The sequence below is a fragment of the Pleurodeles waltl genome, chromosome 1_1 (assembly GCF_031143425.1).
Source record: "Pleurodeles waltl isolate 20211129_DDA chromosome 1_1, aPleWal1.hap1.20221129, whole genome shotgun sequence".
Lineage (NCBI taxonomy): Eukaryota > Metazoa > Chordata > Amphibia > Caudata > Salamandridae > Pleurodeles > Pleurodeles waltl.
Window position 1 is genome coordinate 3,273,309 of NC_090436.1, and position 18,986 is coordinate 3,292,294.

The 18,986-nt window shown below is 52.4% G+C and overlaps 1 protein-coding gene across 1 annotated transcript in view; it reads left to right on the plus strand.

The window, feature by feature from the left end:
- DOK1 (docking protein 1) overlaps positions 1 to 13,032 on the plus strand; it is a 426,327-nt gene extending 413,295 nt beyond the window's left edge. The window contains exon 5 of the mRNA XM_069202607.1: positions 8,018 to 13,032. Within this exon, the coding sequence (XP_069058708.1) occupies positions 8,018 to 9,274 (1,257 nt within the window). The 3' untranslated portion in view covers positions 9,275 to 13,032. The remainder of the gene's footprint in view (positions 1 to 8,017) is intronic.
- The last annotated feature ends 5,954 nt before the right edge of the window (positions 13,033 to 18,986 follow it).

Below are 18,986 nucleotides of genomic sequence, written 5' to 3' on the forward strand. Positions count from 1 at the left end.
TGTGTCCCAAGCTCCTCATACTGTCCGTGTGTCCCAAGCTCCCCGCACTGTCCGTTTGTCTCAAGCTCCCCGCACTCTCCGTGTGTCCCAAGCCCCCGCACTCTCTGTGTGTCCCAAGCTCCCCGCACTCTCTGTGTGTCCCAAGCTCCCCGCACTGTCCAAGTGTCCCAGGCTCCCTGCACTCTCTGTGTGTCCCAAGCTCCCCACACTCTCCGTGTGTCCCAAGCTCCCCGCAGTCTCAGTGTGTCCCAAGCTCCCTCCACTCTCCATGTGTCCCAAGCTCCCCGCACTCTCTGTGTTCCAAGCTCCCCGCACTCTCCGTGTGTCCCAAGCCCCTCGCACTCTCCGTGTGTTCCAGGCTCCCCGCACTCTCTGTGTGTCCCAAGCTCCCCGCACTCTCTGTGTGTCCAAAGCTCCCCGCACTCTGCGTGTGTCCCAAGCCCCCGCACTCTACGTGTGTCAGAAGCTCCTCACACAGTCCGTGTGTCCCAAGCTCCCCGCACTCTCTGTGTGTCCCAAGCCCCCCGCACTTTCTGTGTGTCCCAAGCTCCCAGCAGTCTCCGTGTGTCCCAAGCTCCCCACACTCTCCGTGTGTCCCAAGCTCCCGGCAGTCTCTGTGTGTCCCAAGCCCCCCTCGCTCTCTGTGCTTCGTAAGCCCCTCCACTCTCCATGTGTCCCAAGCTCCCCGGCACTCTCCGTGTGTCCCAAGTTCCCCACACTCTCCTTGTGTCCCAAGCGCCCCGCACTCTCTGTGTGTCCGAAGCTCCCCGCACTCTCGGTTTGTCCCAAGCCCCCCGCACGCTCCGTGTGTCCCAGGCTCCCCGCACTCTCCATGTGTCCCAGGCTTCCAGCACTTTCCGTGTGTCCCAAGCTCCCCGCACTCTCCGTGTGTCCCAAGCTCCCCGCACTCTCTGTGTGTCACAAGGCCCGCACTCTCCGTGTGTCCAAAGCTCCCCGCACTCACCGTGTGTCCCAAGCCCCCCGCACTCTCTGTGTGTTCCAAGCTCCCCGCACCCTCCGTGTGTCCCAAGCTCCCCACACTCTCCGTGTGTCCCAAGCTCCCCGAACTCTCCGTGTGTCCCAAGCTCCCCGCACTCTCCGTGTGTCCCAAGCTTCCCGCACTCTCTGTGTGTCCCACGCTCTCCGTGTGGCCCAAGCTCCCTGCACTCTCTGTATGTCCCAAGCTCCCTGCAGTCTCCGTGTGTCCAAGCTCCCCACACTCTCCGTGTGTCTCAAGCTCCTCATACTGTCCGTGTATCCCAAGCTCCCGCACTCTCCGTGTGTCCCAGGCTCTCCGCACTCTCCAAGTGTCCCAGGCTCCCCGCACTCTCCGTGTGTCCCAAGCTCCCCACACTCTCCGTGTGTCCCATGCTCCCCGCACTCTCCGTGTGTCCCAAGCTCCCCGCACCCTCCGTGTGTCCCAAGCTCCCCGCACTCTCTGTGTGTCCCACACTCTCCGTGTGTCCCAAGCTCCCCGCACTCTCCGTGTGTCCCAAGCTCCCCGCATTCTCCGTGTGTCCCAAGCTCCCCACACTCTCCGTGTGTCCCAAGCTCCTCATACTGTCCGTGTGTCCCAAGCTCCCGCACTCTCCGTGTGTCCCAGGCTCCCCGCACTCTCCGTGTGTCCCAAGCCCCCTGCAGTCTCCGTGTGTCCCAAGCTCCCCGCAGTCTCTGTGTGTCCCAAGCTCCTCATACTGTCCGTGTGTCCCAAGCTCCCCGCACTGTCCGTTTGTCTCAAGCTCCCCGCACTCTCCGTGTGTCCCAAGCCCCCGCACTCTCTGTGTGTCCCAAGCTCCCCGCACTCTCTGTGTGTCCCAAGCTCCCCGCACTCTCCGTGTGTCCCAAGCCCCCCGCACTCTCCGTGTGTCCCAAGCTCCTCACACTCTCTGTGTGTCCCAAGCTCCCCGCACTCTCCATGTGTCCCAAGCTCCTCACACTCTCCATGTGGCCCAAGCCCCCCGCACTGTCCGTGTCCCAAGCTCCCCGCAGTCTCCGTGTTTCCCAAGCTCCTCATACTGTCCGTGTGTCCCAAGCTCCCCGCACTGTCCGTGTGTCCCAAGCTCCCCACACTCTCCGTGTGTCCCAAGCTCCCCACACTCTCCGTGTGTCCCAAGCTCCTCACACTCTCCGTGTGTCCCAAGCTCCCCACACTCTCCGTGTGTCCCAAGCTCCCCACACTCTCCGTGTGTCCCAACCTCCTCACACTCTCCGTGTGTTCCAAGCTCCCCGCACTCTCCGTGTGTCCCAAGCTCCCCGTACTCTGCGTGTGTCCCAAGCCCCCGCACTCTCCGTGTGTCCCAAGCCCCTGATACTGTCCTTGTGTCCAAAGCTCCCCACACTCTTGTGTGTCCCGAGCCCCCGCACTCTCCATGTGTCCCAAGCTCCTCACACTCTCCATGTGTCCCAAGCTCATCACACTGTCTCTCCTCCTCAGGTGTCCCTCTGTCCCAAGCATCTCACACTGTCCCTCTGTCCCAAGCTCCTTGCGTTGTCCAAGTGTCGCTCGCACTGTCCAACTCTGAACTTTAACTCCACACAATGCCTGTCTATGTACCTCAACTCCTCACAATGTCTACCCAAGAACCTCAACTCCTCACAGTGTCTATCAATGAACCTCAACTCCTCACAATATCTACGCATGAACTTCAAACTTCTCACAAAGTTTGCCTTATTAACCTCAAACTCCTCACAGTGTCTAACCATGAACCACAAACTCCTCACAATATTTACCCACGAAACTCGAATTCCTCAGTGTCTACCCATGACCATCAAACTCCTCACAATGTCTACCCATGAACCTCAAGCTCATCACAATGTCTACCATGCATATGAACTCCTCACAATGTCTACCCATGAACATCAAACTCCTTACAATGTCTACCTACGAACCTCAAGCTCCTCATAAGATCTACCCACAAACCTTAAACTCCTCACAGTGTCTACCCAAGATCCTCAAACTTCTCAAAATGTATACCCATGAACATCAAACTCCTCACAATATCTAACCATGAACTGCAATCTCCTCACAATATCTACCCATGAATCTCAAACTCATCACAATCTTTACCCCTGAACCTCAAACTCATTACAATGTCTACCTGTGAACCTCAAACTCATCACAATGTCTACCCATCAACCTCAAGCTCATCACAATGCCTAACCATGAACCTCAAACTCATCACAGTGTCTACCCATGAGCATCAAACTCTTCACAGTATCTACTCACGAAACTCAAACTCCTCACAGTATCTACCCATGAACCTCAAACTCCTCACAATGTCTACCCACCAACCACAAACTCCTCATCATGTCTACCAATGAACCTCAACTCCTCACAGTGTCTACCCATCAACATCAAGCTCTTCACAATATCTACCCATGAACCTTAAACTCCTCACAGTATCTACCCACAAACCTCAAATTCCTCACAATGTCAGCACATGAGCCACAACTCCACACAATATCTACCCACAAACCTCAAACTTCTCACAGTGCCTACCCAAGATCCTCAACCCCCTCACAATGTCTACCCATGAACTTCACATGCCTCACAATATCTATCCATTAAACTCAAACTCCTCACAATGGTTACCCATGAACTGCAAACTCCTCACAATGTCTACCCATGAACTTCACATGCCTCACAATATCTATCCATTAAACTCAAACTCCTCACAATGGTTACCCATGAACTGCAAACTCCTCACAATCTCTACCCATGAACATCACACTTCTCACAAGAGCTACCCATGCATCTTAAACTCCTCACAATGTCTACCCATGAACATCAAGCTCCTCACAATATCTACCCATGAATATGAAGCTCCTCACAATCTCTACCCATGAACCTCAAGCACCTCAAAATATCTACCCACAAACATCAACCTCCTCACAATATCTATCAAAGAAACTGAAACTCCTCACAGTGTCTACCCATGAGCTGAAAACTCCTCACAATATCTACCCACAAACCTCAAACTCCTCAAATTGTCTACCCATAAACCTCAAACTCCTCACAGTGTCTACCCATGAACCTCAAACGCATCACAATTTCTATGCATGAACCTCAAACTGCTCACAATATCTACCCATGAAACTCAAATTTCTCAGGGTCTACCTGTGAACATCAAACTCCTCACAATATCTACCCATGAAACGCAAACTCCTCACATTATCTACCCATGAACCTCAACTCCTCACAATGTCTACCCATGAACATCAAGCTCTTCAAAATATCTACCCATGAATCTCAGAGTTCTCACCTTGTCTACCCATGAACTTCAAACTCCTCACAATGTCTGGCCATGAACCTCAACTCCTCGCAGTGTCTACCCATGAACTTCAAACTCCTCACAATGTCCTGCCATGAACCTCAACTCCTCGCAGTGTCTACCCATGAACCTCAAATTCCTCACAATGTCTACTCATGAACCTCAAACTCCTCACAATGTCTACACATGAACTTCAAACTCCTCACAATATCTACCCTTGAAACTCAAACTCCTCACAGTATCTACCCACAAACCTCAAATCCTCACAATGTCTACCCATGAACCTCAACTCTTCCCAATGTCTACCCATGAACATCAAGCTCTTCACAATATCTACCCATGAACCTTAAACTCCTCATATTGTCTACCCATGAACTTCAAACTCCTCACAATGTCTGCTGATGAACCACAACTCCTCACAATATTTACCCACAAACCACAAACTTCTCACTGTATACCCATGAACTGCAAACTCCTCACAATGTCTACCCATGACCCTCAAGCTCCTCACAGTATCTGCCCATGAACCTCAAACTCCTCACAATGTCTACCCACGAACCTCAACTCTTCACAATATCTACCCGTGAACGTCAAACTCCTCACAATGTCTACCCACGAACCTCAAGCTCCTTATAATATCCACCCACAAACCTCAAACTCCTCACAGTGCCTACCCAAGATCCTCAAACTCTTCCCAATGTCTACCCAAGAACCTCAAATGTCTCAGTGTCTACCCATAAACCTCAAGCTCCTCACAGTATCTACCCATGAACCTCAGACTCCTCATAATGGGTTGCCTTGTACCTCAGACTCTTCACAATGCCTGTCTATGAACCTCAACTCCTCACAATGTCTACTCATGAATTTCAAGCTCCTGACAATATCTACCCATGAACCTCAACTCCTCACAATGCCTACCCATGAACCTCAAACTCCTCACAATATCTACCCATGAACTTCAACTCTTCCCAATGTCTACCCATGAATGCCAAACGCTTCACAATGTCTAACCACAAACCTCAAGCTCCTCATAATATCTACCCACAAACTTCAAACTCCTCACAATGTCTACCCAAGAACTTCAAACTCCTCACAATTTCCACTGAAGAACTTCAAACACTTCACAATGTCTACCCATAAACCTCAAGCGTCTCACAATATCTACCCATGAACCTCAAACTCCTCACAATGTCTACCCATGGACCTAAACTCTTCACAATGTCTACCTATGAACGTCAAACTCCTCACAATGCCTACCCATGAACCTCAAACTCCTCACAATATCTACCCATGAACTTCAACTCTTCCCAATGTCTACCCATGAATGCCAAACGCTTCACAATGTCTAACCACAAACCTCAAGCTCCTCATAATATCTACCCACAAACTTCAAACTCCTCACAATGTCTACCCAAGAACTTCAAACTCCTCACAATGTCCACTGAAGAACTTCAAACACTTCACAATGTCTACCCATAAACCTCAAGCGTCTCACAATATCTACCCATGAACCTCAAACTCCTCACAATGTCTACCCATGGACCTAAACTCTTCACAATGTCTACCTATGAACTTCAAACTCCTCACAATGTCTACCCACAAACCTGAAGCTCCTCATAATATTGACCCCCAAACCTGAAGCTCCCTACAGTATCTATCCATGAACCTCAGACTCCTCAAAATGTCTACCCACAAACCTCAAACTCCTCACAATGTCTATCCATGAGCCTCAAACTCTTCACAGTGTCTACCCATGAACCGCAAACTCCTCACAATGTTTACCTATAAACCTCAAACTCCTCACAATGCCTATGAACCTACCTCAAACTTGTCACATTGTTTACTAGTGTAACCCAGAACACTCACAATGTATGTCTGTGTATCTCAGAGTCCTGGCACTGTCTGTCCATTTATGTCAGCTCCCTCACAATGTATAACCATGTGCATCAAGCTTTTCACATTGTCTGTTCCTGTACCTCAGCCTGCTCATAATGTGTGACGCTCAAATTCCCCACACTGTCTGTCAGTGTATCTCATACCTTCCACATTCTCTGTCCATGAACCTCAAACTGCTGACAGTCGGTCCATGAACGCAAACTGCTGACATTGTCTGTCCTTGAACCTCAAACTGTTGACATTGTCCATGAACCTCAAACTGCTATCGTTGTCCATAAACCTCAAACTGCTGACAGTGTCTGTCCATAAACCTCAAACTGCTCCGTTGTCTGTCCATGAACCTTAAACTGCTGACAGTGTCTGTCCATAAACCTCAAGCTGCTACCATTGTCTGTTCACGAATCTCAGCAGACACTGTCCATGAACCTCAAACTCCTGACATTGTCCATGAACCTCAAACTGCTGACATTGTCTGTCCATTAACCTAAAACTGCTGACATTGTCTATTGATGAACCTCAAGCTGCTACCATTGTCTGTCCCCGAACCTCAAACAACTGACACAGTCTATGAACTTCGAACTGTTGACATTCTGTCTATGAACCTCCAACAGCTGACATTGTCCATGAACCTCAAACTGCTGACATTGGCCCTCATTCTGACCTTGGCGGTCGGCGGAGAGGCGGCGGTCGGACCGCGAACAGACCGGCGGTATAAAAAATGGCATTCTGACCGCGGCGGTCACCGCCGCGATCGACCGCCACTTCCCCACTCCGACAGCCACGGCGGTCATGACCGACGGGCTGGAGTCTGCGCACTCCGGTCCGGCGGCCGACCCAAGACCGCCAACGGTATCATGACCCTGCTTACCGCTGCGGTTTCTGGCGGTCGGGAACCGCCATGCGAACCATGGCGGTAGGCACTATCGGGGCCAGGGAATTCCTTCCCTGGCACTGATAGGGGTCTCCCCCACCCCCCACTGCCCCCCGAGTCCTCCCCCCACACCCTCCACCCCCCTGCCACCCCCCAGAGGTGGTACGAACCCCCTCCCCACCCCCACCCCGACATGCACATACACGCACCCCGACATGCACACACCCCCAACATGCACATATACACACCCCCTACACACACACATACACAACGGGGACACATACCCGCACACATACATGCCGACATGCGCACCCGCCGAACTACACACATTGCCCATAGGCACAGCAGCACTCCCCGCCCGCATGCACGCACTCACACACCCCCTCTACACACTCACACGCACACCCCCATGCACGCACACATCACACAACACACCCCCCACCCCCTCCCCTCACGGACGATCAACTTACCTTGTGCGTTGGTCCTCCGGGAGGTGACAGGAGCCATGGGGAGGTGACCGCCAACAGAAGACCGCCAACAGAAGACCGCCACACAGAAATGTGGGTCGTAATTCTGTGGGCGGTGTTCTGCTGGCGTGGTGGTGGAGGTTGACCAGTCTCCACTTTCCCGCCGACCGCCAGTGTGGCTGCTGGCGGTTTTCCGGCGGAACGCTCCCAGCGGTCAGAATGCGCACAGCGGCATACCGCCGCGGTCGGCGGTCTTCACCGCGGCGGTAACTCGGCGGTCTTGCGAAAAGACCGCCAAGGTCAGAATGACCCCCATTGTGTTTATGAACCTCAAACTGCTGATATGTATTCATTGTTCATAACTGATCACTAATGCAGAGGCGTGTTCTTATAACAACAGCTACTGTCAAGAGTCGAAGCATGCTTGCAATGACAGACGCTCCTACGTCACTCTGGCTGTTCTGTACTCTATGGAGGATGGTTCTTTAAAGTCTCTTCTGCTTTTCCCTTAGGTCATGTTCTCCTTTGAAGCCGGCAGACGCTGTGACTCAGGCCCTGGGAACTTCACCTTCGAGACCAAGCAGGGTAATGAGATCTTCCTCATCGTGGAGTCCTCAATCAAGGAGCAAAAGGCGCAAGCTGATGAGAACCGCCAAAGCTACTCATCCTTGGACGCCGACTGCCCTATGCTCATGCAGATCAGGAACACCATTGCGGAATCTGTGACTGAAAACAATGCCACCACCACAGACGAGGAGCTCCCAGGAGATACGGCCAACACGGACATCACATCTGGAGATACCATCAGAACCTGGCCGATAAACAAGGTGGGCTCCAATGAGGCCTTGTTCGTGAAGAAGGAGGTGAAGCTCAAAAGCCTTGAGGAGAGAGAGGCAGTGAAGATGCTCAAGGGACGGGTTCTTCCAGAGCCCCCAGTACCAACAGCCAAGCCTACAGTCTTGAATACTCCTCCTCGATCCCCTCTTCACAAGGTGCCCAAAAGCCTGCTGGAAAACTTAGAAGACCCAACCATCGTCTACTCTGAGCCCAAGGACTCCATGAGATTCCACAAGCCGAGTTTCGACAACTTGTACTCGGACCCTGTGGATAGCGTGGCCAGCGGCGCAGGTAAAGTTGCCACTCTGGTAAGGCCTAATGCCATGCCAGAGGAAGGGATGTTGGGTCCCCTATATGCCGATCTCTACGAGCAGGTGGACTTGGCGATGCTGAATCCACCTCCAGATGTCAAAGGGAAGGTTCCTAAGGCAAACCATATATATGATGAGCCAGAGGGCAGAGCTCGGCCTCCTGCCCCGATACCCACCTCGAGCCTAGCCACTTTGAAAATCTACGATGAAGCCATTCTGTCACAAGATGCATGGAAGACGCAGGCTATAGACGAGAAGCTCGGCTACGAATACCCCTACAATCCCAGCACTGATGATTATTCTGTGCCTTTGTCCCAACCACTCAACCAGAAGCCGAAGGCCAAACCCAAGGGCCCGAAACCTGTACCTGCCCCAAAGCCTCAAGTTACCAAGTTTGGGGACCAGGGCATGTCAGGGAGAGCTCCATGGGGCACTCACAATGTTAACAACAGCAACAGTAGCAGCCTTGTCTCTGATGCAGTCTATAGCCGTGTAATCAAGCCGGGCAGAGGACAAGGGGCCGCAGTGTCCCCCTCCAGTGACCAGAGGGAAGGTGGCCAAGAGCATTCGGTGGATGAGCAGAGAAGCACAAGCATTTATGAGGACCTTGGGGAGCTGTAGGGTGCAGGCAAGAAGAATCTATTGGTAGCAATGACTGTGGGACCAGTACAGGGGCACAGGAGTGTGAAAAACACATCACCCCCTCAGCCAACCCCAGGTGTCAGAGGACTGAACAGGCTGCTAACACTCCTTAGGAAACCCTCCTGCTGCCTACTGGTACCTACACTGTTTTGTATGCACTCAGCCTGTGCTGACCTTCACATACGTGCCAAGGACACCCTCAACGACAAGGGCACTGTGACAAGCCAAGGGCATCCTCTCATACCAAGGGCACCTTCTGATGCTATTGGAACCCTCACACACTAGGTGCACCCTCAGATGACAAGGGCACAGTCACAAGCAAAGGGAACCCTCATGTGCCAAGGCGCCGTCACATATCAAGGGTTCCTCACATGCAAAGGGCATATCTCATGACAAGGGCACAGTCGGAAGCAAATAGCTCCCTCAGATGCCAATGTCTTCATCGAATACCAGGGGTACACTGACATACCAATGCCACCCTCAGATAACAATTAAACTCTCACATGTCAAGGGCACACCTCACGATAAGGGCACCATTGGATGCCAAGGGCACCACGACATGCCAAGGGCACCCTCACATGCCCCAGCAACACCCAGCTGCATGTTGTGAGAAGAGGGAAGGAGGAACATGGTACATTCCTATTAAAGATACTTTAGTCGCCCACTTGTCCCCCATCAGCATTATAAACGATTGCTCATCAGAATTATAAACAATGGGTTAGTGGTCACAGGATCGAGGCCACTCTGCCCCTCTGTCGATGCCACTCTGCCCCTCTGTCGATGGCCACTCTGCCCCTCTGTCGAGGCGACTCTGTCCCTCTGTCGATGCCACTCTGCCCCTCTGTCAAAGCCACTCTGCCCCTCTGTCGAAGCCACTCTGCCCCTTTGTCGATGCCACTCTGCCCCTCTGTCGATGCCACTCTGCCCCTCTGTCGAAGCCACTCTGCCCCTCTGTCGATGCCACTCTGCCCCTCTGTCGAGGCCACTTTGCCTCTCTGTCGAGGCCACTCTGCCCCTCTGTCGAAGCCACTCTGCCCCTCTGTCACTGCCACTCTGCCCCTCTGTCGAGGCCACGCTGCCTCTCTGTTGAGGCCACTCTGCCTCTGTTGAGGCTACTCTGCTCCTCTGTAGAAGCCACTCTGCCCCTCTGTTGAGGCCACTCTGCCTCTCTGTTGAGGCCACTCTGCCCCTCTGTAGAATCCACTCTGCCCCTCTGTTGAGGCTACCCTGCCTCTCTGTTGAGGCATCGCTGCCTTTCTGTCAAAGCCACTCTGCCCCTCTGTCGAAGCCACTCTGTCCCTCTGTCGATGCCACTCTGCTCCTCTGTCGATGCCACTCTGCCCCTCTGTCGAGGTGACTGCCCTTCTGTCGAAGCCACTCTGCCCCTCTGTCAAAGCCACTCTGCCCCTCTGTCGAAGCCACTCTGCCCCTCTGTCGAGGCAACTCTGCCCCTCTGTAGAGGCCACTCTGCCTCTCTGTCGAGGCGACTCTGCCCCTCTGTCGAAGCCACTCTGCCTCTCTGTCGAAGCCACTCTGCCCTTCTGTTGAGGCCACTCTGCTTCTCTGTCGAAGCCTCTCTGCCCCTCTGTCGATGCCACTCTGCCCCTCTGTCTAAGCCACTCTGCCCCTCTGTTGAGGCCACTCCGCCTCTCTGTCGAAGCCACTCTGCCCCTCTATCGAAGCCACTCTGCCCCTCTGTAGAGGCCACTCGGCCTCTCTGTCGAGGCGACACTGTCCCTCTTTTGAAGCCAGTCTGCCCCTCTGTCGATGCCACCCTGCCTCTCTGTCGAGGTGACTGCACCTCTGTCGGAGCCACTCTGCCTCTCTGTCGATGCCACTCTGCCCCTCTGTCTAAGCCACTCTGCTCCTCTGTAGAACCCACTCTGCCCCTCTGTCGGAGCCACTCTGCCTCTCTGTCGAAGCCACTCTGCCCCTCTATCGAAGCCACTCTGCCCCTCTGTAGAGGCCACTCGGCCTCTGTTTCGAGGCGACACTGTCCCTCTGTCGAAGCCACCCTGCCTCTCTGTCGAGGTGACTGCCCCTCTGTCGGAGCCACTCTGCCTCTCTGTCGAGGTGACTGCCCCTCTGTCAATGCCACCCTGCCTCTCTGTCGAGGTGACTGCCCCTCTGTCGGAGCCACTCTGCCTCTCTGTCGAAGCCACTCTGCCCCTCTGTCGAGGCAACTCTGCCCCTCTGTAGAGGCCACTCTGCCTCTCTGTCGAAGCCACTCTGCCCCTCTGTCGAAGCCACTCTGCCCCTCTGTCGATGCCACCCTGCCTCTCTGTCGAGGTGACTGCCCCTCTGTCGGAGCCACTCTGCCTCTCTGTCGAAGCCACTCTGCCCCTCTGTCGAGGCAACTCTGCCCCTCTGTAGAGGCCACTCTGCCCCTCTGTCGAAGCCACTCTGCCCCTCTGTCGATGCCACCCTGCCTCTCTGTCGAGGTGACTGCCCCTCTGTCGGAGCCACTCTGCCTCTCTGTCGAAGCCACTCTGCCCCTCTGTCGAGGCAACTCTGCCCCTCTGTAGAGGCCACTCTGCCTCTCTGTCGAAGCCACTCTGCCCCTCTGTCGAAGCCACTCTGCCCCTCTGTCGATGCCACCCTGCCTCTCTGTTGAGGTGACTGCCCCTCTGTCGAAGCCACTCTGCCCCTCTGTCGTAGCCACTCTGCCCCTCTGTCGAGGTGACTCTGCCCCTCTGTCGAAGCCACTCTGTCCCTCTGTCGAGGTGACTCTGCCCCTCTGTTGAAGCCACTCTGCCTCTCTGTCGAAGCCACTCTGCCCCTCTGTCGAGGCGACTCTGCCCCTCTGTCGAAGCCACTCTGTCCCTCTGTCGAGGTGACTCTGCCCCTCTGTTGAAGCCACTCTGCCTCTCTGTCGTAGCCACTCTGCCCCTCTGTTGAGGCGACTCTGCCCCTCTGTTGAAGCCACTCTGTCCCTCTGTCGAGGTGACTCTGCCCCTCTGTTGAAGCCACTCTGCCTCTCTGTCGAAGCCACTCTGCCCCTCTGTTGAGGCGACTCTGCCCCTCAGTCGTGCCTACTCTATTACCATGTCGAGGTGACTCTCCCCTCTGTCGAGTCTACCTAGCCCCTCTGTCGAGGCGACTCTATTGAAGCGACTCTGACCCCTGTTGAGGCGACTCTATTGAAGCGACTCTGCCCCTCTGTTGAGTCTTCCCTGCCCCCTGTCCAGGTGACTCAACCCTTGTCGAGGTAACTGCCCGTCTGTCAAGGAAACTCTGCCCCTCTGGTTCTCTACATTGTCAAAGGTATGGTCAGGAGACTTGCAGCTGGACTGGTGACTGTGCCCTCTGCCTCTGTGCCAAAGTCAGTTTAGGATTGTGCTTATAAGATACATTGCCAGTGCAAGGCACTATGTCAGTGTGACTCCACAGAGATCAGTGCCTGCCATTGAGACGCCACAGTGTCTGGGGTTGAAGGGGTGTCACCGGTGGGTGGGGGTGCAGGGAGTGACACCCAAGGATAGAGTTGTGTTTAGGACTTTACTTCACTATAGGAGAAACACATGTGCCACAGCAGTCACAGGATATAGTCTAAGGGAAGCCCCATCAGATCCAGCGCTCTGTGTGCAGCAGGCGCAGTGACGCCTGGGAGAGTTCACCTGGGACAAGCAGTTGTGATATCTGAAGCCCTGGACCAGGTGTAGAATGTACCTGGTGTGCTGAAGCACTGTTTATTGGTTTTAACTAAAACTATTTTAATACACATTTTTATTCTTTAACTAATATGTGTTTGTGCCTTTTTTAATTCCAAAATGTACCTTTGTTGGAGAGAGATGAGAAGGGGATCACACACACTTTTTATAAAGCAAAGAAAGAGCAGTGCGACTTCTCCCCTCAAAATGAAAAAACAAGAAATGATCTCAAACAGGGAAATCAGGAACAAACCTTTCACCCCAAACCTCTCACCTACCAGAGAAAGCCTCGGGGAGAGGGTTCCAGAGTCCTTCACTAGGTGAAGTGCACCTTATAGAGGCCATCTTGAATATCAAGGACAGACTTACTACCTACTGGAGTGAAGTCAGGGAGAGAGCACAGATACTCTAGGCTCTGGATGGTCAGTTGGCGAAGGGCAGCGGCACAAGTCTTCTTGAGGCGCTGCCCTAAGCCAATGTGAAAGGGCAGGAACGTGGCGTATTTATGTAATACAGTGTATTTCTGTCCGCCCCCCTGCGCTGGTGCACAAACTGCTGCCGAGCACCAACACAGGCACCCTCGCACCATAGTACAAGGGAGCCTGCATTGCACGCAGGATTGTTTTTGTGCAGGAAGGGCCACCTTCCTGCACACAAAGAATCCTGGGAGGCGTTTTCCACGTTTTGTGTGCTGCAGAATGCACCATGCATGGAAAGAGGAAAAAAACGAGGAGAAAATAACAATATTTCTGGTTGTTACTCATCCCCTGGGATAGCGTAAGGTTTTTGCGCTGTTCCAGGTTACATCATGAGTAAATATGGGGATGCGTCAAAGTCCACGGGTGTTGCATGGGAACACCCTCAGCAACGCCCATGACACGCCCCCCTGTGCAGAGGAAGGTGACGCGATTTCTGCTGCTTTGTCTTGTCTATGAGACAATCAAAATCCACACAGAGGCCCTCATTACAACCCTGGCGGTCGGTGGTAAAATGGAGAAAAGTACTGCCAATAAGCTGGTGCTACTTTTCCCCATAATACGACATTGGTGGTTTGGCCCAAGCCATACTGTAAATGTACCACATCGTCCGCCAAGGCGGTAACGACAGCTGTCTCCAGCCAGGTGGCCTGCGGGATTATGACCCTGCCTACCCCCATGGTTTTCGTGGCAGTCTTAAAGAAGACCATGGCGGTAGGCACTATCAGTGACAGGAAATTCCTTCCCTCTCAGTGATAGGGGTCTTCCCCTTCCCCTTCCCTGGTACCCCCCCACTCCTCGTCCCACTCCAGACCCCTCCACGACATACCCACACCTTCACGCACCATTGAACACTTGTATTTACACTTCATACCCACATTCATCATTGCATGCATACATCCATTCACACACACATCCACACACACTGACATGCATACATGCACACACGCATGCACACAATACAACATTCATCCACTCACACATCTATACATGCACACACAGACAACACGCATCTCACACATGCATACACGCATGCATAGACACCCACACAACCACACACAAACACCCCCACCTCCCTCCCCAGTCAGAGCACCCTACTTACCTGTTGTCAGGGGGTCCTCCGGCAGGAGACAGGACGGGCTCTCCTGCCGGCAGCAGCGTCCGCCACCAGAACACCGCCAAGGCGTATCATGGGTCATGATACGGTCTGCGGCGGTCTACTGGTGTGACGCTGCTGCTGTCAGCAGCGCCACCTTACCGCCTTCCGCTGCCATGACCATAGCTGGAATTCCGCCATCCTTCTGGTGGAATTCCGGCTACGGTCATAATTTGGCGGACAGCTGGTAGCTGGTCGCTGTAGGAGGCTGGACTGGCTTGTAGTGAGTACCAAGGGGTACTTGCACCTTGCACCAGGCCCAGGTATCCCTTATTAGTGTATAGGGTGTCTAGCAGCTTAGGCTGATAGATAATGGTAGCTTAGCAGAGCAGCTTAGGCTGAACTAGGAGACGTGTGAAGCTCCTACAGTACCACTTAGTGTCATATGCACAATATCATAAGAAAACACAATACACAGTTATACAAAAAATAAAGGTACTTTATTTTTATGACAATATGCCAAAGTATCTCAGAGTGTACCCTCAGTGAGAGGATAGGAAATATACACAAGATATATGTACACAATACCAAAAATATGCAGTATAGTCTTAGAAAACAGTGCAAACAATGTATAGTTACAATAGGATGCAATGGGGACACATAGGGATAGGGGCAACACAAACCATGTACTCCAAAAGTGGAATGCGAACTACGAATGGACCCCAAACCTATGTGACCTTGTAGAGGGTCGCTGGGACTATTAGAAAATAGTGAGGGTTAGAAAAATAGCCCACCCCAAGACCCTGAAAAGTGAGTGCAAAGTGCACTAAAGTTCCCCAAAGGACATAGAAGTCGTGATAGGGGAATTCTGCAGGAAAGACACAAACCAGCAATGCAACAACGATGGATTTCCAGTCGAGGGTACCTGTGGAACAAGGGGACCAAGTCCAAAAGTCACAAGCAAGTCGGAGATGGGCAAATGCCCAGGAAATGCCAGCTGTGGGTGCAAAGAAGCTTCTACTGGACAGAAGAAGCTGAGGTTTCTGCAGGAACGACAAGGGCTAGAGACTTCCCCTTTGGAGGACGGATCCCACACGCCTTGGAGAGTCGTGCAGAAGTGTTTTTCCGCCGAAAGACCGCCAACAAGCCTTGCTAGCTGCAAATCGTGCAGTAAGTGTTTTTGGATGCTGCTGTGGCCCAGGAGGGACCAGGATGTCGCAAATTGTGTCAGGAGAGAGAGGGGACGTCGAGCAAAACAAGGAGCCCTCTCAGCAGCAGGTAGCACCCGGAGAAGTGCCAGAAACAGGCACTACAAGGATGCGTGAAACGGTGCTCACCCGAAGTTACACAAAGGAGTCCCACGTCGCCGGAGACCAACTTAGAAAGACGTGCAATGCAGGTTAGAGTGCCGTGGACCCAGGCTTGGCTGTGTACAAAGGATTTCCGCCGGAAGTGCACAGAGGCCGAAGTAGCTGCAAAAGTCGTGGTTCCCAGCAATGCAGTCTGGCGTGGGGAGGCAAGGACTTACCTCCACCAAACTTGGACTGAAGAGTCACTGAACTGTGGGGGTCACTTGGACACAGTTGTTGGATTCGAGGGACCTCGCTCGTCGTGCTGAGAGGAGACCCAAGGGACCGGTAATGCAGTTCTTTGGTGCCTGCGGTTGCAGGGGGAAGATTCCGTCGACCCACGGGAGATTTCTTCGGAGCTTCTAGTGCAGAGAGGAGGCAGACTACCCCCACAGCATGCACCACCAGGAAAACAGTTGAGAAGGCGGCAGGATCAGCGTTACAGAGTTGCAGTAGTCGTCTTAGCTACTTTGTTGCAGTTTTGCAGGCTTCCAGCGCGGTCAGCAGTCGATTCCTTGGCAGAAGGTGAAGAGAGAGATGCAGAGGAACTCTGATGAGCTCTTGCATTCGTTATCTGAAGTTTCCCCAGAGAGAGAGACCCTAAATAGCCAGAAAAGAGGGTTTGGCTACCTAGGAGAGAGGATAGGCTAGCAACACCTGAAGGAGCCTATCAGAAGGAGTCTCTGACGTCACCTGGTGGCACTGGCCACTCAGAGCAGTCCAGTGTGCCAGCAGCACCTCTGTTTCCAAGATGGCAGAGGTCTGGAGCACACTGGAGGAGCTCTGGACACCTCCCAGGGAAGGTGCAGGTCAGGGGAGTGGTCACTCCCCTTTCCTTTGTCCAGTTTCGCGCCAGAGCAGGGCTAAGGGTCCCCTGAACTGGTGTAGACTGGCTTATGCAGAATTGGGCACATCTGTGCCCATGAAAGCATTTCCAGAGGCTGGGGGAGGCTACTCCTCCCCTGCCTTCACACCATTTTCCAAAGGGAGAGGGTGTAACACCCTCTCTCAGAGGAAGTCCTTTGTTCTGCCATCCTGGGACAAGCCTGGCTTGACCCCAGGAGGGCAGAAACCTGTCTGAGGGGTTGGCAGCAGCAGCAGCTGCAGTGAAACCCCAGGAAAGGCAGTTTGGCAGTACCAGGGTCTGTGCTACAGACCACTGGGATCATGGGATTGTGCCAACTATGCCAGGATGGCATAGAGGGGGCAATTCCATGATCATAGACATGTTACATGGCCATATTCGGAGTTACCATTGTGAAGCTACATATAGGTAGTGACCTATATGTAGTGCACGCGTGTAATGGTGTCCCCGCACTCACAAAGTCCGGGGAATTGGCCCTGAACAATGTGGGGGCACCTTGGCTAGTGCCAGGGTGCCCTCACACTAAGTAACTTTGCACCTAACCTTTACCAGGTAAAGGTTAGACATATAGGTGTCTTATAAGTTACTTAAGTGCAGTGTAAAATGGCTGTGAAATAACGTGGATGTTATTTCACTCAGGCTGCAGTGGCAGGCCTGTGTAAGAATTGTCAGAGCTCCCTATGGGTGGCAAAAGAAATGCTGCAGCCCATAGGGATCTCCTGGAACCCCAATACCCTGGGTACCTCAGTACCATATACTAGGGAATTATAAGGGTGTTCCAGTAAGCCAATGTAAATTGGTAAAATTGGTCACTAGCCTGTTAGTGACAATTTGAAAGAAATGAGAGAGCATAACCACTGAGGTTCTGATTAGCAGAGCCTCAGTGAGACAGTTAGTCACTACACAGGTAATACATTCAGGCACACTTATGAGCACTGGGGCCCTGGATACCAGGGTCCAAGTGACACATACAACTAAAACAACATATATACAGTGAAAAATGGGGGTAACATGCCAGGCAAGATGGTACTTTCCTACACAACCCCCCCCCCCCAAACGAAGGACAATAAGACTAGTCATTCCCTGATGGGTCTTCATTGTCTAAGTGGAAATATCTGGAGAGTCCATCTGCATTGGAGTGGCTACTCCCAGGTCTATGTTCCACTGTATAGTCCATTCCCTGTAGGGATATGGACCACCTCAACAATTTAGGATTTTCACCTTTCATTTGTTTTAGCCAAAGTAGAGGTTTGTGGTCTGTCTGAACAATGAAGTGAGTGCCAAACAGGTATGGCCTCAACTTCTTCAGTGCCCAGACCACAGCAAAGGCCTCCCTCTCAATGGCAGACCAACTCTTTTCTCTAGGGGTCAACCTTCTACTAATAAAAGCAACAGGTTGATCCTGGCCCTCAGAATTAAGTTGTGATAGGACTGCCCCTACTCCTAATTCAGATGCATCAGTTTGGACATAGAATTCTTTAGAGTAACAAGGGCTTTTCAGGACAGGTGCAGAGCACATGGCCTGCTTCAGCTCCTCAAAAGCTTTCTGACAGTTTGCTGTCCATAATACCTTTTTAGGCATTTTCTTGGATGTGAGGTCATTAAGAGGGGCTGCCATGGAGCCATAGTTCTTAATGAACCTCCTGTAATACCCAGTGAGGCCTAGGAAGGCTCTCACCTGGGTCTGTGTAGTAGGGGGAACCCAATCAATAATTGCTTGGATTTTCCCTTGAAGTGGTGCAATCTGTTCTCCACCAACAAGGTGTCCCAGATAAACCACCTTACCCTGCCCTATCTGGCACTTTGAAGCCTTGATAGTGAGGCCTGCCTTTTGCAGGGCCTCTAAAACTTTCCATAGGTGGATCAGGTGATCATCCCAGCTGGATCTAAAGACAGCTATATCGTCCAAATATGCTGCACTGAAAGCTTCCAGCCCTTGCAGGACTGTGTTCACCAACCTCTGAAAAGTGGAAGGTGCATTCTTCAATCCATAAGGCATTACAGTGAACTGGTAATGTCCTCCAATGGTTGAAAATGCAGTTTTAGGTTTAGCATCTTCTGATAATTTGATCTGCCAATACCCTGCAGTCAAATCAAAAGTGCTTAGATACTTGGCAGATGCCAATGTATCTATGAGCTCATCTGCCCTGGGTATAGGGTGAGCATCAGTTTTGGTTACCTGGTTGAGACCTCTGTAGTCTACACAAAACCGCATTTCCTTCTTTCCATCCTTGGAATAAGGTTTTGGTACAAGT